This window comes from Schistocerca piceifrons, chromosome 7 (assembly GCF_021461385.2).
Source record: "Schistocerca piceifrons isolate TAMUIC-IGC-003096 chromosome 7, iqSchPice1.1, whole genome shotgun sequence".
In the NCBI taxonomy this organism is placed as follows: domain Eukaryota; kingdom Metazoa; phylum Arthropoda; class Insecta; order Orthoptera; family Acrididae; genus Schistocerca; species Schistocerca piceifrons.
This window is the reverse complement of record NC_060144.1, coordinates 518583173-518608686: the sequence shown is the minus strand read 5'-3', so window position 1 is coordinate 518608686 and position 25514 is coordinate 518583173. Positions and strand designations below refer to the sequence as shown.

At 40.0% G+C, this 25514-nt stretch overlaps 1 protein-coding gene across 2 annotated transcripts in view; it reads left to right on the top strand.

Moving 5' to 3' along the window:
• The window catches only part of LOC124804716 (dehydrogenase/reductase SDR family member on chromosome X), a 66608-nt gene extending 44924 nt beyond the window's left edge, over positions 1-21684 (top strand). Inside the window, exons 4-5 of one of the 2 annotated variants that reach the window (XM_047264989.1) lie at positions 9235-9436; positions 21262-21684. In XM_047264989.1, the coding sequence (XP_047120945.1) occupies positions 9235-9436; positions 21262-21453 (394 nt within the window). In that variant the 3' untranslated portion in view covers positions 21454-21684. The remainder of the gene's footprint in view (positions 1-9234; positions 9437-21261) is intronic. The other variant, XM_047264988.1, reaches the window with a different exon arrangement.
• Positions 21685-25514: the final 3830 nt, after the last annotated feature.

Genomic DNA, 25514 nt, shown 5'->3' with positions numbered 1-25514 from the left:
TTTTTGTCCATTTCTGTGTATATGAGATAGAAGTTGTAATGTTCACTTATCGCAGCTTAGTAGTATTCAGCACACTCTACAGCAGTCTTCACATAACACAGCAACACATTTAGAGATGAAAGGCTCCCATCCTAGGGCAGTAAATGTTCACATCATCTCATCAAAATTATTAAGACACTCGTAGCAGCAATCATAACATAACACACAGTTTTAACAGCAACAGGCATTTTCTGTATGGGGTGCACTTACTGAAACCAAGTTTTGAAAACAGCCAAAAGTTGCACTTAGTATTTTTTTGTTTAGTATTTTAACTCTTCAAATGAAAAATAGTGTAATCAAAATCAAAGATACAAGCTGAGATAATATGGAGAATTTACATTGACATTACGTTTTATGCAGTTGTAATTAATCTTTTGATACACTGTACCATGAGCATTAAAAGGACTGTTGTACAGTCAGATTAATCTTTGGCACTGTCAGTGTCATCATTTACTGCTGTACTTTACATTCAAAGTTTAAGTACTACAGTACAGCCAGTTTGATCTTTAGTGCTGTCAGCCAGTAATGTCAGTGTAAGTTTCCTGTATGATCTTAATTTATACTTTTCATTCTAATGATGCTCTTCTTTTGTAGAGGTGAAACTGGTAAATAAAAAATACTAAGTGCAACTTGTGGCTATTTTCAAAAACTTATAACACACAGTGTTTCGGTGAGCACAACAATGTACAGTTTATGCTTGACTGGTGGGTGTGTTATCTTATAACACGGTTTGTGGCAACGACTGGCAAAGGGGACTGTGACAGTATGTCCACATTTACAAAGTATACTTTCTCTTGCTATCATCATTCTTGGAATATTAACTTAGTGAGCTCATTTTGTCATGAACACAAACCACAATATTTTTCTCCAATTGTGTTATCAACTGTACGTGTCCCATATATTTTGTTAGGACAATGATACTGTAGCTTATTTTTGTTGCAGGTACGTAATAAATAAAAAAAGAATATTAACAGAATCTTCCGTTGGTTCTTCGTAGAACAACATTTCAATAATAAATGAAAAGCACCAGTTTGCTTTTGTTCTACAATATTATTTTTATTGCTAACCGGTTTTCGGCTTACAAGGCCATCTTCAGACATTTTTATTGCTAACCGGTTTTCGGCTTACAAGGCCATCTTCAGACATTTGTCTGAAGATGGCCTTGTAAGCCGAAAACCGGTTAGCAATAAAAATAATATTGTAGAACAAAAGCAAACTGGTGCTTTTCATTTATTATTAAAAAAAGAATAGATGATTTTTTTCCTGCTGATTTCATTTAAAAATTGAAATGTTTTATCTGTCTATGTAGAGAAAGGGGTTTTCTTTCACATTGTCTCTGAAAACTGTTGATAATTAAAACAATCTTTGCACTTTTTTATTTTCTGATTCTCAGGAGTGGTTTTCCTTTTCTTTCTTTAATTATTTTTTATGTAATTTAATATCAACATACATTCCTTTAATGCTGAAGCATTTCATTTGTAGTTAATATTACCAGTTCAACATCATTGATTAACTCCAGTATTTAGATGGCCAAGCAGCTCTGAAATATCTATCAGCCCCTGGAATGAGATCAAAGTTCATTGCAGAATGCCATGAATCCCTTAAGAGACCAGAGGATAGCAACAAGGCAAGTCTGCTATGGGTGTCTGGCTGATAGGCTAGCCAGGACGGGCAACAATCTCATTTGTTGGACTGGAACGTATCCTAACTATCCCTGAGGTGGTGATAAAATATTAACTGTGTAGGTCTATCAGAAGGCAGAATTTAGAACTTTGGACTAACACCCAAAAACAGAAACTTGGCAAGCTCATGATAGAGAAGTTCTATGCATTCCAGGACTTGAATAGAAGGCAGATTAAACGCATGTATGGTAAATGTGATTGACCACAGGAACTTCAAGAAACATCTACACATAATGGGAGTAGAGAAAGAAGCCTCTAAGTGCAGACAATGTGGTGCAAGGGATGAAACTGCACCACCTCTAATGTGAAGCACTGGAGACCAAAGGGCACAAAATATATAGATCGAAAGTTCCTTAAGAGATTGTGTCTAACAAAGGCCCAGTAAAGGGTATCCCAGTATTCCTCAGGGGTTCTGGCTGGCTTTACTAGAATGACTGGGAGAAAAACTGCACAATATACTTAGTTTCATTGTGGGCAACAGAGGATTAAGTCCACTGTTGTTCTGCCTTCCTAATTAAATCAAATCAAACTCCACTATACAGATATGCATATCGCATGTAACGATTCCGTGTATTTATTCTTGAGCAAGGCTAACAAGGAAGAGGTAAAACTTCAATATAACAAGCAACATGATACATATTAGTCCTAAATATATCAATGAAAATAATAAATTTTTGAAAATAAAGTGTAATTGGATAGATAAAAAAAAAGCCACCCACCAAGAGGCAGGAGAACACACATATAAAGGTATTAAAGTTTGCAAACTTTTGGAGCCAGTGGCTCCTTCTTCTGGCAGAAGGGTTGAAGGGGAAGGAAGAGGGGTGAAGGGAAAAAGACAGTTGAGGATCAGGAAAAGGAGTAGAATTTGGAAAAGTCGCCCAGAACAGCAGCTCAGGAGAGACTTGCTGGACAGGATGAGAAGGAAAAGACTGATAGTTGGGGACACTCTAACAGGATGAGTAAGAAAGACGGATTGTTGGGGACTGCACCAGATGAGATTTAAAAACCGAAGAGTTTAACGGTGAAAGATAGGATAATACACAAGATAGAGATTACTGCCAAAACATCGTGCACAAGTTGAGAGTAGAAAGCTTTATGCATTGTATGTGAGAGGTGGGAGGTGGAAGATGGGGGGGAGTGGCAGATAATAGACAGGTCAGAAAATGACAAAGAAAACTAAAAGGAAATGAAGACAGGAATAGTTACTGTGAAGAAAATGCTGATACCTGAGAAATTAACATAAATTAAGGCCAGGTGGGTGGCGAGAACCAAGGACGTGCTGTAGTGCCAGTTCCCATCTGCGGAGTTCTGAAGAAATGGTGTCTGCAGGTAGAATCCAGATGGCACGTGTGATGTAGCAAGCACCTATGTCATGACTGTTAAGTTGCAGAGCATGCTCTGCATTAGTATATTGTGTGTTCCCTCTGTCTATGCCCGTTACACTTAACTGACAAGTTGGTGGTAATCATGCTCATGTAAAAGCCCAAACAGTGTTTACATAACAGTTGGTATACAACATGTCATTTCACAGGTGTGTCTCCCTTTGGTAGTATATGTTTTGCCTGTTACGGGGCTGGAACAGATGGTGATAGGAGACTGCACAGGGCAAGTCTTACAGCAAGAGCAGTCACAAGGACTGAAACGATAGGGTAGGGAGATAGGGGCAGAAGGAGCATAGGGTCTGACAAGGCTATTGTGGCGATTGGAGGGTGACAAAAAGCTATTGTAGGTGTGACAGACAGAATGTCAGATAGAGTGGACCTACTTTCCGGACATGATCTTAGGAAGTCATAGTCTTCTCGCAGTAGCTGATTAATTCATTCAAGGCCAGGATAATACTGAGTGACAGATTGGATGTGATAGAGAAATCTGCTCTTGAACTAGGCTTGTGTGGTAAGTACATCCAGTGAAGGTGGAGGTGAGAATGGTGCTGTATTGCTGTGATGGGTTTGTACCATAACAAATATTTTTACCTCTTATGCCAAGGCTGTATTGGAAAGAACATATGACATGAAAAGGATGACAACTGTCAAAATGTAAGTACTGTTGTTTGTTAGTAGGTTTAATGTGGACAGAAGTGTGTAGTTGGCCTTCAGTGAGGGTGAGATAAACATCAAGGAAAGTGGCATGGGATTCGGAATAGGGCCATTTGAAATTTAATTGGGAGAAGGTATTTAGAGATTCCAGGAATTTAAGAGGTCAGCCTCACCACGAGTCTGTTTGACAAAGATGTCACCTATGTATGTAAACCAAACCAGGGGCTGAATGCTTATGGAACCCAGGAAAGCCCCCTCTAAGTGACCCATGGAAAGGTTGGCATCAGAAGGAGCCTTCTTGGTTCCCATTGCTGTACCCCTTATCTTTTTGTATGTCTGCCACTCAAAGGTGAAGTAGTTGTAGGTACCTATAAAGTTGCTTAAGGTGAACAAGTAGGATGTCTTAGGTTTGGAATCAGGTGGGTGCTGGCTGAGAAAATATTCAGCGGTAGACCAACCATGGACATGGGCATATTAGAATAGACGGAGGTGGCATCAACTGCAACAAGCAAGGTGTATAGTGGTGGTGGTATGGGCACAGATTTCAGATGTTCTAGGAAATGTTTGGCTTTTTTTTATTTAGGAGGGAAGTCTTAGTGCTATTGGTTGCAGGTGTTGATCATTGCATAGTTGGTGGGTGCTTTGAAGCTGTCAACTATGGGTTGGCCATGGTGATTTGGTTTAAGGTTCTTATAAGGTAAAGGTGGGGATGCGTGGTTTGGATCGAGTAAGAAGGTCTATAGATTGAAGTGTTAGTCCTTGTGACAGGCCTGAGGTTTCAAGGAGAGGCTGCAGGTCAGTTTGAATCGCAGGGATGGGATCCTGACGGCAGATACTGTACATAGATGTCGGACAGCTGACGTAGAACTTCACTTGCATAATCCCATTGGTGAAATACCACAGTGGTAGATCCCTTGTCTGCTGGGTGGATCATGATGATGTCAGCATTTAGGGAACCAAGAGCCTGGAGTGGTGCAGAGGACAGGTTAGGGTCATGTTGTAGGAACCTGAGGAAGGGTTGTAAAGCAAAGCTGGATGTGAGTTCTTGGAAGGCTTATAAGGAATGATTTTGAGGTGTGATGGTGGATCAAGCCCTCAACAGTCAGTCTTTCCTTCTAATCCCACCTGTCAAGTCTTTCCTGACCTGGCGTTCTGGGCAACTTTTCCAAATTCTGCCCCTTTTCCTAAACCTCACCTGTCCTTTTCCTTCATCCCTCTTCCTTGCTGTTCAACCCTTCTGCCAGAAGGAGCCACTGGCTTGGAGAGCTTCCAAACTTTAATACCTTTATATGTCAGTTCTCCTGCCATATTAGTCTTACAGTTATTGATTGTCACTACAATTGGAATTCAATTAATGTGACTAAATCGGAAGTCTGCAACACTGAATGGTGGGATCTTCTTATGGTTACTGGTTATTGTAGAAGTTTTAGTAGTGACCAGGTCAGCATATGAGGCTGTCATAGCACAGATACCATGTCAGAATGTAGCATCTCTCATGTGCTCGCCGTGAAAAAGAAATAAAATGTAATAAATGTTTATTAAATCACCCTATCATTTAGTAATATTATTCAGTCTTCTCAACTGTAATACCTTTGGTGGGAATCGTAGCAGTGTGAGAAGTCCCATACCTTGCCACATACAGGATGCAGACTGGTGTGCAAGGATAAGCTGTGATGAGATGGCAAAATCACAAAATGTGAAAAATTGTGAAGTAAGATAAGGACTACTTGTCCTACATATTTTATTTTATAATTTCAGCTAAACATTTTTTAGTAGTTTCGGTAATGTCATTCAAATATTAACAGTGTGATGATGAGGTCCTTTATCTCAAAATGTGTGGTGGCTGTGTTTGGTGGTGCTTACTGTAAAATGAGTGGAACACCATAGAGCTCCCTGAGCTCCCCCCCCCCTCCCCCCCTCCATGAACCATGGACCATGGACCATGGACGTTGCTGTTGGTGGGGAGGCTTGCATGCCTCAGCGATACAGATAGCCATACCATAGGTGCAACCACAATGGAGGGGTATCTGTTGAGAGGCCAGACAAACATGTGGTTCCTGAAGAGGGGCAGCAGCCTTTTCAGTAGTTGCAGGGGCAACAGTCTGGATGACTGACTGATCTGGCCTTGTAACATTAACCAAAATGGCCTTGCTGTGCTGGTACTGCGAATGGCTGAAAGCAAGGGGAAACTACAGCCATAATTTTTCCCGAGGGCATGCAGCTTTACTGTATGGTTAAATGATGATGGGGTCCTCTTGGGTAAAATATTCCGGAGGTAAAATAGTCCCCCATTCTGATCTCCGGGCGGGGACTACTCGAGAGGACGTCGTTATCAGGAGAAAGAAAACTGGCGTTCTACGGGTCGGCGCGTAGAATGTCAGATTCCTTTAGCGAGCAGGCAGGTTAGAAAATTTAAAAAGGGAAATGGATAGGTTGAAGTTAGATATAGTGGGAATTAGTGAAGTTCGGTGGCAGGAGGAACAAGACTTTTGGTCAGGTGACTACAGGGTTATAAACACAAAATCAAATAGGGGTAATGCAGGAGTAGGTTTAATAATGAATAGGAAAATAGGAATGCGGGTAAGCTACTACAAACAGCATAGTGAACGCATTATTGTGGCCAAGATAGATACGAAGCCTACGCCTACCATAGTAGTACACGTTTATATGCCGACTAGCTCTGCAGATGATGAAGAAATTGAAGAAATGTATGATGAAATAAAAGAAATTATTCAGATAGTGAAGGGTGACGAAAATTTAATAGTCATGGTTGACTGCAATTCAGTAGTAGGAAAAGGGAGAGAAGGAAACATAGGAGGTGAATATGGATTGGGGAGAGAAATGAAAGAGGAAACTGTCTGGTAGAATTTTGCACAGAGCACAACTTAATCATAGCTAACACTTGGTTCAAGAATCATAAAAGAAGCTTGTATACATGGAAGAATCCTGGAGATACTAAAAGGTATCAGATAGATTATATAATCGTAAGACAGAGATTTAGGAACCAGATTTTAAACTGTAAGACATTTCCAGGGGCAGATGTGGACTCTGACCACAATCTATTGGTTATGAACTGTAGATGAAAACTGAAGAAACTACAAAAAGGTGGGAATTTAAGGAGATGGGACTTGGATAAACCGACTAAACCAGAGGTTGTACAGAGTTTCAGGGAGAGCATAAGGGAACAATTGACAAGGGGGGGGGAGGGAAAGAAATACAGTAGAAGAAGAATGGGTAGCTTTGAGGGATGTAGTACTGAAGGCAGCAGAGGATCAAGTAGGTAAAAAGACGAGGGCTAGTAGAAATCCTTGGGTAACAGAAGAAATATTGAATTTAATTGATGAAAGGAGAAAATATAAAAATACAGTAAATGAAGCAGGCAAAACGAATACAAACGTCTCAAAAATGAGATCAACAGGAAGTGCAAAATGGCTAAGCAGGGATGGCTTAGAGGACAAATGTAAGGATGTAGAGGCTTATCTCACTAGGGGTAAGATAGATACTGCCTACAGGATAATTAGAGACCTTTGGAGAAAAGAGAACCACTTGTATGAATATCAAGCGCTCAGATGGAAACCCAGTTCTGAGCAAAGAAGGGAAGGCAGAAAGGTGGAAGGAGTATATAGAGGGTCTATACAAGGGCGAATGCGTGAAGAGTTTGACAGAGCACTGAAAGACCTGAGTCGAAACAAGGCCCCGGGAGTAGACAACATTCCATTAGAACTACTGACCAGTCCTGACAAAACTCTACCATCAGGTGAGCAAGATGTATAAGACAGGTGAAATACCCTGAGACTTTAAGAAGAATATAATAATTCCAATCCCAAAGAAAGCAGGTGTTGACAGATGTGAAAATTACTGAACTATCAGTTTAATAAGTCATGGCTGCAAAATACTAACGCGAATTCTTTACAGACGAATGGAAAAACTAGTAGAAGCCGACCTCGAGGAAGATCAGTTTGGATTCCATAGAAATATTGGAACATGTGAGGCAATACTGACCCTGACTATTTTAGAAGCTAGATTAAGGAAAGGCAAACCTACGTTTCTAGCATTTGTAGACTTAAAGAAAGCTTTTGAGAGTGTTGACTGGAATAGTCTCCTTCAAATTCTGAAGGTGGCAGGGGTAAAATACAGGGAGTGAAAGGCTATTTACAATTTGTACAGAAACCAGATGGCAGTTAGAAGAGTTGAGGGACATGAAAGGGAAGCAGTGGTTGGGAAGGGAGTGAGACAGGGTTGTAACCTCTCCCTGATGTTATTCAGTCTCTATATTGAGCAAGCAGTGAAGGAAACAAAAGAAAAATTCGAAGTAGGTATTAAATTCGTGGAGAAGAAATAAAAACTTTGAGGTTCACCGATGACAATGTAATTTCTGTCAGAGACAGTAAAGGACTTGGAAGAGCAGTTGAACGTAATGGATAGTGTGTTGAAAGGAGAATATAAGATGAACATCGACAAAAGCAAAACGAGGATAATGGAATGTAGTTGAATTAAGTCAGGTGATGCTGAGGGAATTAGATTAGGAAATGAGACACTTAAAGTAGTAAAGGAGTTTTGCTATTTCGGAAGCAAAATAACTGATGATTGTTGAAGTAGAGAGGATATAAAATGTAGACTGGCAATGGCTAGGAAAGCGTTTCTGAAGAAGAGAAATTTGTTAACATCGAGTATTGATTTAAGTGTCAGGAAGTCGTTTCTGAAAGTATTTGTATGGAAGTGAAACATGGATGATAACTAGTTTGGACAAGAAGAGAATAGAAGCTTTCGAAATGTGGTGCTACAGAAGAATGCCTAAGATTAGATGGGTAGATCACATAACTAATGAGGAAGTACTGAATAGGATTGGGGAGGAGAGAAGTTTGTGGCACAACTTGACTAGAAGAAGAGATCGATTGGTAGGACATGTTCTGAGGCATCAAGGGATCACCAATTTAGTACTGGAGGGCAGTGTGGAGGGTAAAAATCATAGAGGGAGACCAAGAGATGAATACACTAAGCAGATTCAGAAGGATTTAGGTTGCAGTAGGTACTGGGAGATGAAGAAGCTTGCACAGGATAGAGTAGCATGGAGGGCTGCATCAAACTAGTCTCAGGACTGAAGACCAAAACTACTACTATAGAGGTGTGCTATAGACAATGGCTTACCCAACAGTAAAAGAAAATTAAGATGTTGTGAAGTAAGGGGGATTTTATTTTTCAGATATCTGGTTTTCAATATTGTGATTCAATATGTTGTGTAAATATGTGTAAGTGTTGCGTATGGAAGATAAGTTTTTTAATGGAACATTGTGACTGTAGCAAAACAGCAGCAGTCTCCCTCGCACTAATTTATGGCTGACTTTGTAGCCCTTCTGTTAACTGCCTAAGAGTTTTATTATTGTTATTAATGTAGCTGGAAGTACACATCAGATTTTGTATAAATAGTTTCTGTTTAACAATGTTGTCTTTTATATATATGTATTTTTTTTTTACAGGGATATGTATGTTGCAAGTGAGGCATATGCTCAGAGCAAACTGGCTCAGCTTCTTTTCACCAAAAAACTGGAGTCTTTACTGAGAGAAAGTGACTCTCACGTTCAGGTGCATGCAGTTCATCCTGGTGTGGTTAATACAGACCTTTTTAATGACACCACATTGAAAAAAATATTTCCGTGGGTACCTCCACTTTTTTTCAAGGTAAGACCTTTTCGATGCAGAATATAGGATACGATTAATAAGGGTGGTTGGATAAGTTAGGTAAATTTCCATGAAATAATGGAACACTTTTGTTGAGTCTTCACAGTTGGTAAGCTTGATTATTCCAAGGATCGTATGAAGAATTTCAAATATGTACAGCATACAGTTCGTTGGTAACAGCCTTCTGGTTGTGTCAGTGTGTCAACTGTGACTGAAGATGGAGAAAACAAAGTTTCATGCTGCCAATAACATGTTCATTTGAAGTGTTGGACTGCTACACAAATAAAGACAGAATTGTATGACGTTTAAGTGGACTCTGCACTATCACTGAAGACCATTTACTTTAAGATTAATGAATTTAAACTTGCTTGGACAAGTACTGAAGACGAAGTGAGCACAGGCTGTCCAGTTGAGCTGGCCGGAGTGGCAGAGTGGTTCTAAGCGCTGTAGTCTGGAACCGCGCGACTGCTATGGCTACGGTCGCAGGTTCGAATCCTGCCTCAGGCATGGATGTGTGTGATGTCCTTAAGTTAGTTAGGTTTAAGTAGTTATAAGTTCTAGGGGACTGATGACCTCAGAAGTTAAGTCTCATAGTGCTCAGAGCCATTTGAACCATTTTGTCCAGATGAGGTTACCACAAAGGAAACAATTGACAAAATCTATGAAATGGTAATAAAAGACTGCCAAATAAAATTCTGTGAGATTTCTGAGACTGTAGGCATTCCAACTGAATGAGTGAATAATATACTGCACAGGGAATTGGCTGTGAAAAGGCTGTGTGAGAGATTGGTGCGTGATTGCTCAGTCAACCAAAAGTACATAAAATACAATGAATTCCCAAGGAATAATCCTCATAGATTACTTGGAAAAGGGCGGAATCGTAATTGGACACTTTGTGTGTCATTGGTGGATCGTTTGAAACTTGTGTTGGCTGAAAAACCCAGATTTACACAAAAAGGTGCTGTTTTGCCAGGATAGTGCCCCATTCGACAAGTCTGCAATAGCAGTGGCAAAAATTCTTGAATTGGGCTTTTGAATTTGTTCCTCATCCATGCTACTCACATGACTGAGCCACAAGCGAATTTTTCCTGTGACTTGTTTATGAAACACTTTTTTTCTGTTGCTTTTTGCCCTTACTTCTGTACATAGTCTCTTTTGAGGGATACATATACTTGGTGCAGCAATCCAGCAGCCTTTTCATCTCATTTAAAAAAATAGGTTTTGTCAAATGCTACAAAATGCTCGTTGACTGCAACTGTCACTTCTCATCTAATGAAAATTTATTCCAAGCAACCAAAGTTTCAAGTTGTGGGGTGGAACATTGTCTTGGTGAAAGAGCAGTTTATGTGGAGGCATAGATCTTTTTTTCCATCCAACACAAGTTACAAATGATCCAACGATGAAGCGTAATAGGGTCCCTTTATTGTTCTGCCTTTCTCCAAGTAATCTATGAGGATTATTCCTTGGGAATCCCAAAAAAGTCACCATCACCTTACCATGTGACAAAATGGTCTTCGCATTCTTCGGTACACTTTCATCAGCCTTTGTCCCTTGTTTTGACTTTGGCATGTAATGATGTATCCATTGTTAAAGTGTCAGGATTGGTGAGGAAGGGAAAGCAGTGGGCACCCGTTGAGGTGAAGATGTCAAACATGTTTTAAGAGCATGGTTATTTAATGCAGTAAGAAAGAAATAAAGAAAGGCAGGCCTAGAGAAGTCGCCAAAACTGAAAGGGCAACTGCCCAAGAGAGCAGGAGAGGAGAGCATCTGGTTGGGTCAGAAGCTGCCAGCAGAAGAGAGCGGACAGTGTGTCCACTCCCAGCAGCTGACTGCGGTTCCACCCCCATGTAACCACCTCCAACCCTCCCTATTGGACAGCCCAGTTGTAGACATGCAGTTTGATAGCATTACCTCATCAGCAACATGGAGTTTAGCTGCTGATGGTTCAACACGTGAGTTTCAAAGTGGTTCTGTCCTGTTTTGCACAACATGACTGATGCGCTGCAACTAGCGGCCAGGCATGAAGCATTGACAAACATAAAGTGGAAAAATAAAATCAGATTTTTATACTATTCAATCTATTCAATAATGGGGCCCCCTCTGTACACCATGTTTCATCAACATTCACAAATCGGCACAAATAGTCTTGCAGATTGTGACTAAACATCACCAGATATTGTGTTGAAGTGTTGTGCCAGACGTGCTTTTGGTCGACTGTGAGCAATTACACTCCTCACCTCACATACAGCTTCTTCATAGCCAATTGTCCATGCAGGATATTAAGCAGCAACTCAGTTGAGATGCACACAATCTCGGCAATCTCACAAATATTTATTTGGCAGTCTAACATTATCATGTCACGGATTTTGCCAATGATTTCCTTTGTGGTGGTGAACTCAGTTTGACGGCTGGACTGCTCTTTGTCTTCAGTGCTTGTCTGGCCATGTTCAAATTCATTAATCCAGAAGTAAATGGTCTTCAGTGATGATGCAGAGTCCATGTAAACTTCATCCAATTCTGTTTTAATTTGTGTGACAGTCCAACCCTTCAAATGAACATGTGTAATGATAGCACGAAACTTGATTTTCTTCATTTCCAATCACATTTGACACACTGACAAATTCAAAAGGCTGTCAACAATGAACTGTGTGCTGTACATTATTGAAATTCTTTGTATGATCCTTAAAATAATAAAGCTTACCAACAGTCGAGGCACAACAAAAATATTGCATTCTTTCATGGAAATCTACCAGACATGAAAATCACCCTCATAATACATATGTATTTGGCAACCTCATTTAACAACCAATTTAGGGAATTGATGTTAAAAGATTAGAACACGTCATGCAATAGTAAAATTTGTTACCTGCAGAATGGAGAAATTGCAGTCGGAAGTGTTAGACATGCTGAGAAGATAAAATGGAAACAAAATGTCAAAGCCAGTGCATGTAAAGAAGACAATAAGTAAGAACAGGTGTTTTGGAACACTGTAAATAAACAAAAATTTTGTGCCAGAATGAGATTTTCACTCTGCAGCAGTGTGTGCGCTGATATGAAACTTCCTGGCAGATTAAAACTGTGTGCCGTCCCGAGACTCGAACTCGGGACCTTTGCTTTTCACGGGCAACTGCTCTACCAACTGAGCTACCCACGCTACTCACGCAGAAGTAAAGCTGTGAAGACGGGGCATGAGTCGTGCTTGGGTAACTCAGTTGGTAGAGCACTTGCCCGCGAAAGGCAAAGGTCCCGAGCTCGAGTCTCGGTCTGGCACACAGTTTTAATCTGCCAGGGAGTTTCAAAAATTTTGTGAAATACATACAAAGGGCTATCAAAGTATAAAGAAAACTTATTACAGAGGCAGCTGAGAAAAATCAAGAGCTCAAAGAAGCAAGAACCAAACTGTAAAAGGGCACAAGTATCACAGCCAAGTGCTTCACACAAAGAACTGCAGTACCTACACAGCTGGAAGAGAAATGACAGTCTAAATTGTGTGCTGTATCTGGTGTTCTCCACATCCCACTGTAAAAAGCAGTCAAGACTTTGTGCTCCATACACAATACTACTCTCTCCTGTACATTCACCTGGTTTAGCAGAGTGCTTTGACAGCAGCAGCTCTACTATGAATATTCTGCTTGTAAATTTCCTGAAACATTGTTCTCTAGATGAATTTAAGCACATTTACTATCATGGCAAAAAAAAAACTGCTCCCAGAAACTCCATTAATCCATTTACACATTCTGGATTGTCATCTCATGCATAGTCCATCTCGGCCACTGAAATCTAAAAAAGAAAAATTTTGGTGGGAGTAGAAACTTCTGCTCGTATGTTAGTGATGACATTACTCATTGTTATCAGTCAGTTCCTACTTTACATATTGATAAGCATACTCGAAAATACAGTCCATGTCTTCATTTTAATTGCATCACTATTTGTTCTGGTCTTCATTGTAGATAAATTTGGTAGTAATAAAAGGAAGCTCAGTGATGGAGAACTTTGGCATCTAACTAATGTGGACAAACAAAATGAAATGAGTTATGAACAAATTCTCGAATAGTGTAAGTTTGTGCAAACCATCTTAAAGTGGGTATTCAGAGACAGATGATAGTAAAGGAATAAATATGATGATCACTTTGGTGTGATAGGATGCACCACAAACAACACTGATTGGTGGCGCAAAATACCTAGAGAACTACAAGGTAGCTTTTCTTATGTAGAAACCATACTTGCTACAGAGAACAAAGAACAGCCAACAAAGATGTGCAGAGCATGTACTTCCAGAGAAACATCACAAATTGCATTACTATTTTTTGATTTGTGAAGAATGCTTGTTTCTCTTTGTAGAAGAGTGCTTAAAAACCTTAGTTTATCAACAAAACTTGATTTTTTTTTTTTTTTTAAAAGATTTCTGATACAGTGGATACAGTTTATTCCGAAAGTAAACATTAGTTGTATTACCTTTTCTGTGTACTTTGAAGGTACTGTAGTCTTGGGATGAATATGATATTTATGGTATACCAACCCTAAACAATTACCTATGCATATTACTGATGCCCACAACATGTAGTACACAGGTATTGGCTATCCAGTTTGATGTAGAAATTCCCTTTGTATGAGTTAATTTGTAGTTGAGGCCAACAGTGAGCTGGTCAGCTATGAGAATTCATAGTTGGCAGGCAATATGTTGAGCTAAATAGTCACTTTTATTCTGATATTGGTTTCAATGAGTGAGTGCAAGTAGTGCATGAAAGACATCATAAATTTAGTTTTTCCTGTGCTATTACATTTAGCAGAAAGTTATCAACCCTGTAATCTGCCATGATAATAGAAAGGGTAGTTCTGCATGGTACCTCAGCAGACTAGAAACTGTCACCAGGTGAGGTGTCACAGTAGTAAGATATTAAACTTGTATTTGGGAATCCAGATTTGTTTTCCACATTTTCCCTAAGTTGCGTAAGGCAAGTGCCAGGAGAGTTCCTTAGGACCGCAGCTTGTTTCCTTCCCCGATCTGTGTGTAGTCTCCGTCTTTAAAGACCTCTCATCAACAGTATGTTAAGCTCTAAAACATCCTGCCTTTCTGAAAACTGTAACATATGTAATAAATAAACTGGCATTGATGATTTTCTACCATACACAATTAGTTCACAACTAGTTCCAGCCTTCTAGGCCAGTCTAAATTGATTTGTGATTCTGTGTAAAATAGAATGTATGATTTTATGCCCATGAATAGAAATGTTATGATGTGAAAGTAAATCTATAGGAAATACATTTACCTCCAACAGAAAACTATGCCACCTGTATAATGGTTTGACATCACATTTACAAGGATCAAAGAGTAATGCTAATCAAGGAACAAAAAAAATGTTCAAATGTGTGTGAAATCTTATGGGACTTAACTGCTAAGGTCATCAGTCCCTAAGCTTGTACACTACTTAACCTAAATTATCCTAAGGACAAACACACACACACCCATGCCTGAGGGAAGACCCGCACCTACGCCGGGACCAGCTGCACTGTCCAGGACTGCAGTGCCTTAGACCGCTCGGCTAATCCCAAGCGGCTAATCAAGGAACAACAATTTCTAACACCATACTACGACCTCAGTTACACTGTGCTGTGACCACATCTGTGGTACATTTTTGTGTGTACTTGAGAAGGGTTAGAAAAAATAACGAGGAATAAAATGGCTTGGAAAATAAACTTAAAAAAAAATAATAATAATAATAATAAAATGTGGAAATGTAGATTGGATTTTTAATTTTATAAGGGAAACGATAGATTGTTAGCCACCTTGAAGATGACATGTTGCATTTCAGACAGGCACAAAAAAGGAAAAAAAAAACTTGGACATTAGCTTTTGCCCACCAGCCCCCCCCCACCCCCCCCCACCCCACCACACACACACACACACACACACACACACACACACACACACACACACACACACACACACACACACACACATTCACACAAGCTAGCATACTCTTGCACACATGATCACCATCTCTGGCAACTTGGACTGGAATGTAATGGTGTTGTGGAACAAAAACAGGAGTCTGGAGGGGCAAAGAAGGGATGGCAGGGTGTGGTTGGGGGGGGGGGGGAGAGAAGATTACTGTCTGGTGGAGCATGTGGGGACTAGGTGGAGTCACAACAAGACTGCTACCAGGCACGGTGTTGGGAGGCTGTGGGGCAGTGAGTTGGGAGGGGCAGTGGTAAAGGAGAGTATCAGGGAAGGGGAACTACGGGCATGTGCATTGGCAGATGGTGGCACACAATGAGGGAGAGGGGATGTGAATAGGGGAAGAGATAAGACAGATGGGGAGGGTGTGGGGCAGTAGGTTATTGTAGGTTGAGCCTGGGCTAAAAAGTGTTGTAAGGATAACTTCCATCTGCACAGTTTAGCAAAGCTGGTGGTGGAGGGGAGGCTCCAGATTGTCTGGGTTGTGGAGCAGCCTTTCGAATAAAGCATGTTACGTCCTGCTGCATGTTGTGCCACAGTGTGGTACACTTTGTTCTTGGCCACAGTTTGGCAGTCGCCATTCCAACTGGTGAACAGTTGGTTAGTAGTCATACCAATATAAAAAGCTGTGCAATTATTGCAGCAGAGCTGGTGTGCAATGTGGTTGCTTTCACAAATGGCTTGGCCTCTGTAAGAGTAGAATAACATGTGACAGGACTGGAATAGAAAAAGCTGGGTGGGTGGATTGGAAGCATCCTTCACCGGGGTCTTCCACAGAGATATGATCTCTGTGGCAAGAAGTTGGGATTGGGAGTGGCATAGGGATTGACTAAGATGTTTTGAAGGTGGGTGGGTGATGGAACACTGCTTTTGGAGGGGTGGGAAGGATCTTGAGTAGGATTCTCATTTCAGGACATGATGGTGGGTAATCAAAGCCCTGGCAAAGGATGTGGTTCAGTTGTTCCAGTCCGTGGTGGTATTGGGTGACAAAGGGGCACTCCTTTGTAGCTGATTCTTGGGGTTGGTAGGAGGTTTAGGGGTGTGTGGGCAAATGGTGTGGGAGATCTGTTTGCGAACTGGGTCTGGGAGTTAGTGCCTGTCTGTGTAGACCTTGGTGAGACTTTCAGCATACTGGATAAGGGAGTTCTTGTCCCTGCAGATATGCCATCCGTGAGTGATGAGGTGAGATGAGATTAATTATTCATTCCGTAGACCCACAAACGAGGGGATCCTCCTGGGTGTGGAACATGTCAGATACACACATTACAAAAATGTAATTAGAAAAACTTGAGTTTCATTAATTTTAATGATCCTCAGTCAATAAACAGTAAAATTATGTACATGAATTACAATTAAACTTCTAATATTTACAGGTTTAATACTTACATCTGCTTTCATTAAATCCATCATTCACACAGTTGCTAGTTACTTGGCTATTACAACCAAGCATTCTCAAAAATTAAAGTATAATAAATTTGCATTAAAATGGTCTACTGCACTTGAGAAGTTCATGGATGCATGGATGGAATAGGAGTTGGCCACCAAAAATTCTTTAAACATAATTTAAAAGTGTGCCTTGTGTGAAACTAAACTCTTAATGGTTGCTGGTAACTTATTAAAAATATGCATTGCTGAATACTAGACTCCTTTCTGGGCAAGAGTAAGTGATTTTAAATCTTTATATATAATTGTTCTTATTCCTAGTATTGCTACTGTGTACTAGGCAGTTAGTTTGAAAAAGAGATGTATTATTTACAACAAACTTCATTAAGGAATGACTACAGAGAAGCTGTAGTTAGTACGCCCAATTCTTTGAATAGGTTTCAACATGATGTTCTTGGATTTACACTACACATTACTCTTCTTATACAATTCTGTACTCTAAAAAATTTTTTTTCTCGGTTTGTGGAGTTACCCCAAAATATGATACCATATGACACCATATGACATAATGGAGTGAAAATAAGCAAAATATGCCAGTTTTTTTAATATTTATATCTCCTATGTCTGACATCATTCGCATTGCAAACACAGACGCGTTTAGGCGCTTCAGCAGTTCATTAGTATGTCGCTCCCAACTGAATTTATCATGCTGTAATCCCAAGAATTTTACACTCTCAACTTCTTCCATTTCCAGGTCATCGTATTTTATACACACACCAGAAGGAAATCTCTTGAAGTTATGAACTGCATATAGTGGGTTTCAAAGTTTAATGACTGTGAATTGGCTGTGAACCACTTATTAATGTCAGTAAAAATTTGATAAACTGGCCTTTCTAAATTTATATTTGATTTACTATTTATTGCAGTGTTTGTATCATCTGCAAATAAGACAAACTTGGCATCTGGTAATGTAACAGATGACAGGTCATTAATTACACAAGAAAAATAGTGGACCTAGTATGGAACCTTGGGGAAAACCACATGTAATTTCTTTCCAGTCAGATGATGTCCGATTACCTACTGCTGAAGTGTTACATAATGACACCCTTTGTTTTCTGTTAGTAAGATATGACTGAAACCACTTTGCAGCAATACCAGTGATGCCATAATATTTTAATTTACTTAAAAGAATGCTGTGATTCACACAGTCAAAAGCCTTTGACAGGTATGGGAAGGATTTTTTTGTTTTGGAAGTGATGACAGCTGTTGAAATGCAGGTATTGTTGGTAGGTTTAATGTGGATAGAGGTATGGACAGAACCATCAGAGATGAAGAAGTCAATGTCCAGGAAGGTGGCACTCTGGGTTGAGGCGGCTCGGGTAAAGTAGATGGGAGAGGTACTGAGGCTGTGAAGGAATGAGGAAAGTGTGTCTTGGCCCTGAGACTCCATGTGAGTTTTCTTTTCTGAAGAAGGCTTTGGCCAAAAGCTAAGTGAGTAACAGTCATCTTGTGCGTGCCTGCAGCCCAATGTGCCACCTTTACAGTGAGTAGCCACCTATCCTTTTCCTTATATTGTTGATATGCCAACCTGGATTTTCCATTGTTTGTTTTAATTTGATTTCATTGTATAGATGATTTTTGATTAGTCATAGCAGAATGTGAATGAAGTTATTAAGAATTTTTGTCTGTAGATCTTTTTGATCCTTTTGGGAAGTGTATGGGAACTTGGGCTTTATCTCTCGTCCACAATACATATCGCTCAGTTATTCATTAATAGCTGTATTATGCTTGCATGGGATAAAACAACTAACTTAGGATAAAAAGCTGTAAATAACAATAGTCACTATGCCGACTGCAGCAAAGATTCATGTTATAGTCCACGATGGCTTCACTCGCTTATTGCAATGATTTGGTGGTGTCCTCATGTCTATCCGATTGACTTTTTAAATGACTGAAAATTTTGATTAGTTCTAAGATATTCGTTTGCACCATTTCTTAGCCTAATGCAAAAATCTGGAACTTCAATTAATGTTTCCCAATATGTGTTGTTGAGGAGATGTAGTGCAAAGGCACTTGTACTGTTATTGTGATGTTATGTGCTCTTTAAAATGTATCTGAAAGTTTCTACCAGATTGCCCAGTGTATAATCCATTAAATTTCGGGCATGCAGCCGCGCAAAAAAAATTTCTTCTGTTCGTCATCGTGTCACCGCTGCCGATCAAACATCGATAAGCACATCGAATGCCCGTAGGCCTTCGCCACAGGCGGCGCATGTGTAAGCGTATGTCTCTGCCGCCAACCAGCATCTGTGACCCGCATGCGCAGTACTGCCGCAGTGGAGCATATAAGGCCGCGCTTGGCGCCTTGTAGTCAGTCTTGTGACTCGCTCTGAAGATGGCCGGACGATACGCGGCCGAAATTACGCCGCGAGAAGTTGAAAATGCCCAGTGTATACTTTGTGACAATTGTCACATCCAATTTTGTACATCCTTGACTTGGTAAATGGATCTGTTGTATTGGTGGTGTGTCATAATATTACTAACATTGGTTTCAGTTTGGAACCCAATTTTTATATTTGTATTTTTAAATGTTTTGGCTATTTTATTAGTAATAATTCCATAATAGGGCAGAACTATAAATTTACTTCTTGTTTGGTTTTCTCTTTTTCTAGAGTATTTTCATTTGTGTCTTATTTAATTTTCAGTTTCTGTTTTTACATTTCTTTAATTATTTGTGGTTTAAAATTAAGAAATTTCATGAAATAAGTAGTTTGTTTTTTCGTAGTTAGACTGTTAATTTTCTTGACTTTAAGCTTATACATAAGACACTCTCGCTAACTCCATGTATGAACTCTTACTTCAACAATTACAGATTAGAAAATAAAGGACATTGAACGACGTGAAATGATTTCAGTTTTTTACATTTGTCACAATAATGTGAATTTGCAAAAACTAATTTTATAAAATGAAATAACTTTTTAGAACACTGTATTCACAATTTGATTAAAAAGTATGTCATCACCTTGCATTATTTATATTTATTTCAATGAAGCTTTAGATATTAGCACTGAAGTATTTGGCCTGCATTTCCCATTGGAATCTTTTTAGTTTCTCTGCACCAATTACAGGGTATGAGTGCCCAACATTTACTGGGAAATGTCAATTGTCCTCCAACAATAATGCACTGATCTTTCATAATTTTTGTATGAAAAGACATGGGTAAAACTTGGTATCTGAGCAAAGTTGTCCATCCAGATGGAGGCATCAGGCATGAAAACTCACAATAATTGTAACATTTTAAAACTGAAATTGATGACAAGAAGACAATTTATTCAGTTAAAAGCATATTTTAAACAATTTCCAAGTGTCTGGGTTTTGCAGCCAAGTGTTTTTTTTTTTTTTTTTTTTTTTTTTTTTTTTTTTTTTTTTTTTTTTTTTTTTTTTATTTTATTATACAACGTTTTGACAACTTCCTTACTTGCCTCAATGTGTCAAGCCCAGATTTCCTGCCTTGTTGTTTGGATTATAACCCAACAGTGAATAATTTTCCAGTTTTCCATTCCAGGTGTTGCGCTTTGTCTTAACTGAAATGTTATCACATCTGGGACAGCTTTGACTGGGATGTTTCCTGTTGCACGCAAAGTCCTGGGGTCGCCCATCTTCTGACTCCTATCTTCATCATCTTGCTTTTTATTACTGATAATACAAAAGATGTCCATTTCATTTTCAGCCTTCTCTGTTTACTGTTATGAGTCTCCTGACAATATCAGTTTTGGATGCACCACTCTTGGATAGTCACTGATGACGTTTTTGTTGGTCCCTTACACCCACGCCCTCCCATGCAAACCAACCAGCCAACTCAACTGTACTACACACAGCCTTAGTGATTGTTTTCCAGCACTTTTAAACAATAAAACTGTCTCGTAGAAATTTTAGACCAGTCAAAAGGCTATGCCAAAGCATATAGAAAATTATGATAAAAAAATTGCCATAAGACAGTTGCCTTCACCTAAAATTACCTTTAAATGCATTCATCCCTAATCAGATGGGAGTCAGAGATAATGTTTCCTGATGTGATGTAAGCAAACTGAGTGCTTGGTCTCATGATTTTCTTCAACAAAAGCCTCTGTCCATGCTAAATAAATCGCTTGCTACTGTAATCTTAGTTGGTGACTTTTCTACAGTGCTCCACCTGCCATCACCTCGGTGTTTGGCATGGTTTTTGTTAGTCTGTTATTCTTTGATTGGGCCAGCAAGCAATCTCTAGGGTGTCCTGTTCAGTTTGAGTGGAACCCAGCCAACAGGTCAGAAAATCTGCACTCGGTGCATTGTAAAGGCAACCAGGGAAGTTTTTGAAACACTCGAAAGAAAAATGAAGTTTCACTGATATCTGGTGAATCATGTTTGAAATAGATAATGTGGTTAGTCGTGTATCGTGCAATAACTCTTTAACATGATGTCTGTACATATGTTTTCTTTTCCAGACTCCTGCACAAGGAGCAATAACCATTATGCACGCTTGCCTATCCCCATCGCTGGAGGGGCATGGTGGGAATTATCTCAGCAATAGCCGTGTAATAGCTAACAGCCCAAAAGCTGACAACAAAGTAACACAGGACAAGCTGTGGGACGCTATGCGTAAAATTGTAGAAGTCCACATGTTTGGTGAAATGTAAACCAATTTCTATATTTTACAAGTGTCAGTAGGTAAAAAGATTGACAGTATTATTATAGTGCTGGTTTTTAGCTGATTTTTGTTGTTATTTTTGTTGTGTTTGTAAAGTTTTTCATGGCAGCTTTTGTTATGCACAGCAGCTGTTGTTATCAGTATTTCGCAATGTGCATTTCTGTATGTGTACCATATTTGTAAACACCATTTATATTGTTCACTTTAAGACTGCATCTTGTAAACCAAATGATTTTAGAGACTTATTTTTGTAAATAAAGGCAATTATCTGCATAAAATCCAGAATTGGGTTCATTCTTCTGTAGTCTTAATCTTTTGGATGAAATAAGGAGCATTTATCTCCTTACTTGCAGGTGGAAAACTAGTGATTGAGTTCAAACTGAAATGTTCATTAACTTACAAGCACACTAATCTTTCACAGTTAGTTGACACTAAGCCTTCACTGTTAGCATCTGTAAGAGAAGAAAGCTAATCTATTTGTACCCAACAGTAAAATGTGTGGTGTGGTACGGTACTTTTATCAAACTTTCTTATCCCATTTGTGGATGAAGTACCAGATTGGATATTTCCATACAAATTGCTTAATTGATCAACTCTTGCCTTTTACATGCCTGTGAGAGTAATATGTAAGTGGCTACAATGCTACTGGGCTGGTCCATGAAATAACAACTGTTTGCTTATAAGTTCTGTTTTCATATTTTTCGTAGCAATTGGAGCTTACTGTTTTTCTCTATGTAACAGATTCAGTTATTTAAGCATTTATCATATTTATTGGCTAACTTTGGAATTTCTGTCTCAATGTAAACAGCCATCTGTCAATTAAGATAGTTGTTCATTGCATTCTTCACTGTGACATAAATAATTTCTGCTTAGGGACTATGTAAAATTTGTGAAAAGGTGAAAATGGTAAGAGTGAGATTGGAACTTTAGGTAGGATTGTCAAAAATTATCCATCCAAACTGATCCAGAAAGTCTCTGGTTGCAGCAGCTGGATGAGGGTAGACATTATTGTGAAAAAACAGTCCCAGTGAGAAAGCATTAAAATTTTGGAATGCTGACTGTAGTTTTCTTAGGGTATCACAGCATCATCGGTTTGCATTGATTGCAGTACTGTATGGCATGAAATCTACCAAGGGAACATGGTTGTCACGTGTTTTTTCTTGTTGACAAAATTTGAAAGTTAACTTTTTTGATGATGAGAGATGATGTCACTAAAGTATTGGTGAATTAAACTGAGAGGCATTTCCATCTGCATAACACCACATCAACAATATCAGTGCTGCTTCCATTCCCCATCTTTTGTTTTGGTCACTCAGCTGCTATCGTGCCGATTGAGCAAATTTTGCTATACATGGGATGCTTCGACATAATTTCACCAGAGAACGAAAAAATTTGTAAAATAAATGTATAATTGAACCATTGATAAATGCCTGTTACCCCTAATTTCATTCTTCCCTTGCTTCTTCAAATTGTGGGTAATGAGTGACTGACTTCAGGATTGAGTTTAGTTACATACATTTGTACATCTACACAAGGGAAGCAAACCATTTTTATGTAACTACCCACCAGTTCCACATCATGATGATTTATAAACTAGGAAAGTAATTATGCATTATAAAATTTGTAAAGCAGAGCTACAGTAACATAAAGAATATAATAATAATAATAATTGCTTACCAAATGCTTTCCATAAATAATAAAAAAAAAATTGTGGAAACCTAATGTAAATGTTTTGAAAGTCCCTACCACTTGCTGCCCACAATGGATGTTGGAACGTCCTCTAGTTGGCAGTAGGAATCACGTTGACTACTACTGATCTACACCTTGTGGCGGTCCCACCTGTTTTTATTTGTTTCGTTTGTGGTCCTCTGTTTCGTCGTACTGCGTTGCTACACTGGCTGAAAAATGGGTTGGGGATTCCAAAAAGACTACTGTAAATCATGTAGCCGACAGGTGGATAGTTTTTTTGTTTTTTGGGGGGGGGGGGATAAACTGCTATGGTCATTAGTGCCCGGTCTGTGACTTAGGAAACTGTAAAAAAACGAAAATGGAAACCAGCAGCAATGGGAACAAAACTCAAAAAATTGGAGAAACTAAAAGCAGAAGGAAAGCTTAAAAATCCACTACAGAAAGGGGTTGGTTGTCCCCAAAAAGAGCTTCAAATGACTGACGTCATCTCACAGGCACTAATAAACTCGAACGCGATTGGCCGAGCGCGTGTCATCTGCTAAAATGGACAATATATCGGGCAACAGCTGTAGATGGGCACATAACGGAGTAAAATAGGGGCACTCAATTAAAAGGTGTCTTACCGTCCACAGCTGAGAGCAGTGGGGACAGAGTGGGGGAGGATCACCGCTTAAAAGATGTCAATGGCTAAAAAGACAGTGCCCTATCCAGAGACTAGTTAAAATTACCTCCTCCCGATGATGCGTTCCGGAGGAAGAGGTCCAAGCACAGGGAATAGCTTTCACGTCCCGCAATTTATTATGGGGAAGTGTCGACCAATGTGTGTGCCATAAGAGAACAATACGACGACATAAAACACTCCGTAGATCAGCGAAGGGAATCGATCGAATAGCTGATTGACGAAGAGAGACTGCAGCCTTGGCCGCTGTATCGGCCGCCTCATTTCCACAGATACCAACGTGTCCTGGGAGCCAGAGGAACACCACCGAGACGCCCCCCAAGTGGAGCAAGGGCAGGCAGTCCTGAATCCGGTGGATGAGAGGGTGGACAGGGTAGAGAGCTTGGAGACTGAGGAGAGAGCTGAGAGAACAGGTAACATACTGTATCCGCTGATGGCGGCGGATGTAGTAGACAGCCTGGAGAACAGCGTAAAGCTCCGCAGTATAAACCGAACACGGGAAGCCGAAATCGATTTGGGGTGTCGCCAACAATATAGGCACTCCCTACACCTAATGATGTTTTCGAGCCATCAGTGTAAATAAATGTGGCTTCCTTCATTCGTGCACATAGAGCAGCAAATGCTCGACGATAAACAAGTGAAGGGGTACCATCCTTGGGAAACTGACAAAGGTCACGGAGCAGGCAGGTCCGGGGATGGAGCCAAGGCGGTGCTGTACCCCAAGTCGTCAAGAAAGTTTTAGGAAAGCGGAAGGAAAGAGAATGGAGCAGTTGACGGTGCTTGCCGATTGGATAGCGGAGGTTCAGCAGTCTCAGCATAAAGGCTTTCCACAGGGCTGGTGTAAAAAGTTCCAGACACTAAACGTAATCCACGGTGGTGGATAGTCGAGACGCCGAAGAATAGACGGCCGAGCAGAGGAGTAAACTATACTTCCATAGTCCAATTTGGAGCGCACTAAGGCGCGATAGAGGCGGAGAAGGACCACTCGGTCCGCTCCCCAGGAGGTACCATTCAGGACACGGAGGGTGTTGAGGGATCGTAGACAGCGAGCTGAAAGATAGGAAATGTGGGAGGACCAGCACAGTTTTCTGTCAAACATAAGACCCAATAATTTAGAGACGTCCAAAAACGGAAAGTTGACAGGTCCTAGATGTAAGGAGGGTGGAAGAAACTCCGTATGACGCCAAAAATTAACACAAACTGTCTTACTGGGAGAAAAGCAGAAGCCTGTTTCGATGCTCCAAGAGTGGAGGCGATAGAGACAGCCTTGAAGACGTCGTTCAAGAAGGCTGGTCCGCTGGGAGCTGTAGTAGATCGCAAAATCGTCTACAAAGGGAGCCTGAAACATTGGGAAGGTGACAGTCCATAATTGGATTTATGGCAATGGCAAACAGTACAACACTCAGCACGGAGCCCTGGGGTACCCCTTTTCCTTGGGAGAAAGTACGGAAGAGAGTAGTGTTCACCCGCACTCTAAATGTGCGCTCTGCCATAAATTTGCGAAGAAATAGTGGCAGCCGACCTCGAAAACCCCAAGAGAACAGTGTGCGGAGGATGCCTGTCCTCCAACAGGTATCGTATGCTCTCTCCAGATCAAAAAATATTGCTACTTTTTGCCGTTTCTGGAGAAAATTGTTCATGATATAAGTGGAGAGAGCAACAAGATGGTCAACTGCAGAATG